Source organism: Arachis ipaensis, chromosome B10 (assembly GCF_000816755.2).
Source record: "Arachis ipaensis cultivar K30076 chromosome B10, Araip1.1, whole genome shotgun sequence".
Taxonomy (NCBI): domain Eukaryota; kingdom Viridiplantae; phylum Streptophyta; class Magnoliopsida; order Fabales; family Fabaceae; genus Arachis; species Arachis ipaensis.
The window spans coordinates 14,704,839-14,708,872 of record NC_029794.2 but is presented as its reverse complement, the minus strand read 5'-3'; the positions used below and the strand labels follow the sequence as shown (position 1 = coordinate 14,708,872).

The 4,034-nt window shown below is 34.7% G+C and overlaps 1 protein-coding gene across 3 annotated transcripts; it reads left to right on the top strand.

Annotated features, from left to right (window-relative positions):
* LOC107623289 (two-component response regulator ARR11) lies at positions 212-3,902 on the top strand. 3 transcript variants are annotated; one of them, XM_021112863.1, is made up of 6 exons: positions 213-458; positions 1,596-1,748; positions 1,836-2,222; positions 2,325-2,401; positions 2,604-3,081; positions 3,154-3,902. In XM_021112863.1, exons 1-6 carry the CDS (start codon positions 323-325, stop codon positions 3,588-3,590), a joined length of 1,668 nt encoding a protein of 555 aa, XP_020968522.1. In that variant the 5' UTR covers positions 213-322; the 3' UTR covers positions 3,591-3,902. The 3 variants fall into 3 exon arrangements, with proteins under 3 accessions (XP_020968521.1, XP_020968522.1, XP_016180981.2); XM_021112862.1 differs by having other exon boundaries at positions 212-458; positions 2,328-2,401; positions 2,604-3,902; XM_016325495.2 differs by having other exon boundaries at positions 2,604-3,902.

Here is a 4,034-nt window from a genome sequence, read left to right as displayed (position 1 = left end):
TATAGAATATATATTAAAATATAAAATATATTAAAAATAAGTTAATACCACATATATTCATACACAATAACTTAATAATTAATTTAATAGCTAATTTTTTGTGTGCATGTAATGTTTTTATTTTTATAAGTTTGGATAATTTTGGTGCTTGATTCTTTATTTTATTTTACAATTTTTTAAACTGAATTTGCCTTAATATAAGCCAAAGAAACCAACCCAAATATTTTTTTGAACTCACAACACAACACAAGCACTACTCTGATCCTTAGGCCTCTCACTTTCTCATTCTCTCTCTCTCTCTTTCTCTCTCTTTCAGAGAAGCATGGACAATAATAATGGTTGCTTCTCTTCACCAAGACGTGATGCTTTTCCAGCAGGTCTAAGAGTCCTTGTTGTTGATGATGACCCAACATGGCTTAGGATCCTTGAAAAGATGCTCAAGAAGTGTTCCTATGAAGGTTCTTGTTCTTGCTACTCTTTCTTTCAACTCATCACTAACTATATATGTCACTCTTCTTATCTTATTTATATAGTATGTGCTAAGTTTGAAGTAATAATTAATTGTTGCGCTATGGACTATGGTTCTCCAAAATTGATAATATGAAATTTTCTTGATTGCCTTTAATGATATTTTTGGGTCTAAGTTACTATCTGAATTTTACTGTGTTATGTTAATAGAAATGATGTTTTTTTTTTCTTTTTTTTTTTTCGTCTAACATGTTAAAATTGAGAACATTTTAATATTTTTCCATTTTATTTAATCTTTTTTTTAAAAAAAATCTTTTTAAGATTATTTTATGTTGTTTTTTACTTGAAAACTTAGTCATTTGAGGTTTCAAGATAAGTTTTATTTTATAAGAAACGAAAAAGTTGGGTAATTGAAATCAGAACAATTTATAAGTTAGTGATTCTATTCTCTGTTACCATGTTTACTAAAAGAAGTTCTCTTATTGAATTTCATGCTTGTTAATCTTTCAGCCATGAGTATTAACTGTTTTATGGCACTGTATAGGGTATTTTTGGAACACTATGCCATTTGGATAATTGATGCAGTAGTATAGGCATCTGAGTTTAGCTCTTACAAAATTAATCTGAATAAATGAAGTTGTGCATGATTGTTAGTGAGTTTTCTTAGAAAGACAAATTTATCATTTCTTTGGTAGCAAGCAAAAAGTTTCATACATACAAGGGGTCATAGAGACCTTAATGTTTATATATATTTTAGAAATGAACTAGTCTAACTCAACCATAAAAGCTAACTCATGGTGGAAGGGTTATTTGATGTTTATCTCTTGGCGATTCGGAACTCAAACAACATGCATTATGTTCTTAAGTTGTGCTCAAGGAGGATAGAAGCTGTTTCCAATACACAAAAGACTTGTCTCACAAGCATTGTGTTTCCGAGTTGGGATCCTGTAGAGAAACAGATAGAAGAATAAGATGGACTTTAACTCTCTGTTAAGTCAGCATTTTTGTATCTTAAAAATCCTCCTTCTGTCACATGTTATTTATTTTCATGGGGGTGTGTATATGCTATGTTATGATGGTCAATATCTTATGTTGGGAGTTATGATTGCTTCCTTGATTTGCTTCAGTGACAACGTGTTGTTTGGCGAGGCATGCTCTACACTTGCTTCGCGAAAGGAAAGACGGGTATGATATAGTGATCAGCGATGTGAACATGCCGGACATGGATGGATTCAAACTTCTAGAGCATGTTGGACTTGAGATGGATCTTCCTGTGATTAGTCAGTTCTCTATCGAATAATACACTTGAAAAGTTCTTCATTCAGTTCTAAAAACCATTTGATTGAAATTTGCAATGTTGTCTCCAGTGATGTCTGTTGATGGAGAAACAAGCAGGGTGATGAAAGGTGTTCAACACGGAGCATGCGATTATCTGCTTAAGCCTATAAGGATGAAGGAACTGCGAAACATATGGCAGCATGTCTTTAGGAAAAGGATACACGAGGCGAGAGAATTCGAGAGTTTTGAAGGTTTCGAGAGCATTCACCTGATGAGAAACGGATTGGAGCAATGCGATGATGGGAACCTGTTTGCCCTTGAAGACATGACCTCAACTAAGAAAAGAAAAGATGCAGATAACAAACACGATGACAGAGAATTGATAGATCCATCATCCACAAAGAAAGCTAGAGTAGTTTGGTCTGTGGATCTTCACCAGAAGTTTGTTAAAGCAGTGAATCAAATTGGATTTGATAGTAAGTTTTCTTAACAAGGTTGTAAGATTTTACAGTACTTAATAGTTATGTTCAAGTAAATATAGTAAAAAATATTCATGATGAAACATTTCTTTTTGGCAGAAGTTGGTCCAAAGAAAATACTAGATCTCATGAATGTTCCTTGGCTGACTAGAGAAAATGTTGCAAGCCACTTGCAGGTGATGCTATGTTTACACTTATCTCCTTAAGCTATTTAAATCTGAGATAGAAACATGTATAGTGATCTGTATCGGGTAGAAATAATGAGTTATGCATTGACCGTAAGAGTTTTACATTGTCATCCAATTAGATGTTTGTGTTTGTATGACGTGTCAATGCATGATTAGATGTCTAAGTAACAAGAATATTTTTATTGTTCAGAAGTATCGCCTTTACCTAAGCCGGCTTCAGAAAGAGAACGATCTGAAGTCTCACTCAATCGGAATGAACTCGGATTTAGCCTCAACAGATCTAGGGAGTCTTGTTGGAGTTCAGAACTCAGGGAGCAAGAAACAAAATGACGTTTCAATTGACAGCTGCAGTTATTCAGAAGGAGCACTGCAACTTCAGAACCTGGAAACCAAAACTCATGAAGGTAGCAGTGATCCAAACGGAACTATTTCTCCGCCTGCCACCACAGAAAAAGGAAGAACTATGATCAGAAACTTTGTTTCCGAGAAAAAGATGAGAAAGAACCAACCTTTTGACTCTCTTGAGCCGGAAGGAAACCACACGGCAGTAATTGATTGCTCCATTCCAACACAATTCTCTTGGAATGAAGTTCCAGAAATTCAACTCAAAGATCACAAGCCACTTGTTCAGTTAGAGGGTAACTTAAGCCACAAGTTTCCAGTAACAGGTAAGAAGCACCAAATCCAAGTTGATCATCAATCACCATCAATTGGTTCGATTAGTTCTCCATCTTTGACAGGGGAGGAGGTCACGGCATGCATCAAAACAAAACCTTTGTGTGCAGATTACAAGTGTGAATATAAGAGTTCTGTGAGTTCGATAGGATCGGCCGTTGACAACAACACGTTCCCTATCGAACCAGGAAGCCTTATGATGAATGATCCATCAACAGCACCAATTTCAACTACAAATTTGGGATTGAAAACACAAGCATCTAACCTCAACAGCATTTCGGATATGGAATTTTGCCAGAGAAACCTACTTTTGGATGCAGTTTCGCTACCCTTGGACGATGATCTGCATTTTAATTGGCTACATGGGGAATGCTCTAACATCAACTTCAGCCTGCAGAACATAGGGTATTATGATCCAGGGCTTATTGCAGAAATTCCAACTCATTACTATGATTCAGCAGCAGATTATTCAGTCATAGATCAAGGTCTATTCATATCATGATCTGTCCTCTGCCCCTTCCCTTCCCCTGCATCTTAAAAACAAAAACTCAAACTCATATGCCTGAAAGGACAATTTTTTAATGTTATTGTAATGTAGTCTAACTATATTATTTTAAAGGGATTTCAATTATGAGGGTTAGGGTATTCTTTATCCAATGATTAAGGATTTGGGTAGTGTAAGCATATATTAAAAAGTTGGTGATGATGAGTGATTACAAACATTAATCTTAATTAATAAGCTTGCTTCACTCTTATGTTTTACAACTTTGGATTAACCTAAGTATAATAAAGGCCTGAATATTTTCCCATGTAAGTTACACCTCTTATTTGGTCTACAATACAACTATTTTTTTTTTACTTATTATTTTTATGCCAGAAAATTTACATTTTATCACATCTATTACCTCTAACATCTGAGGTAAAATTCTTGACATGCAAAACAATG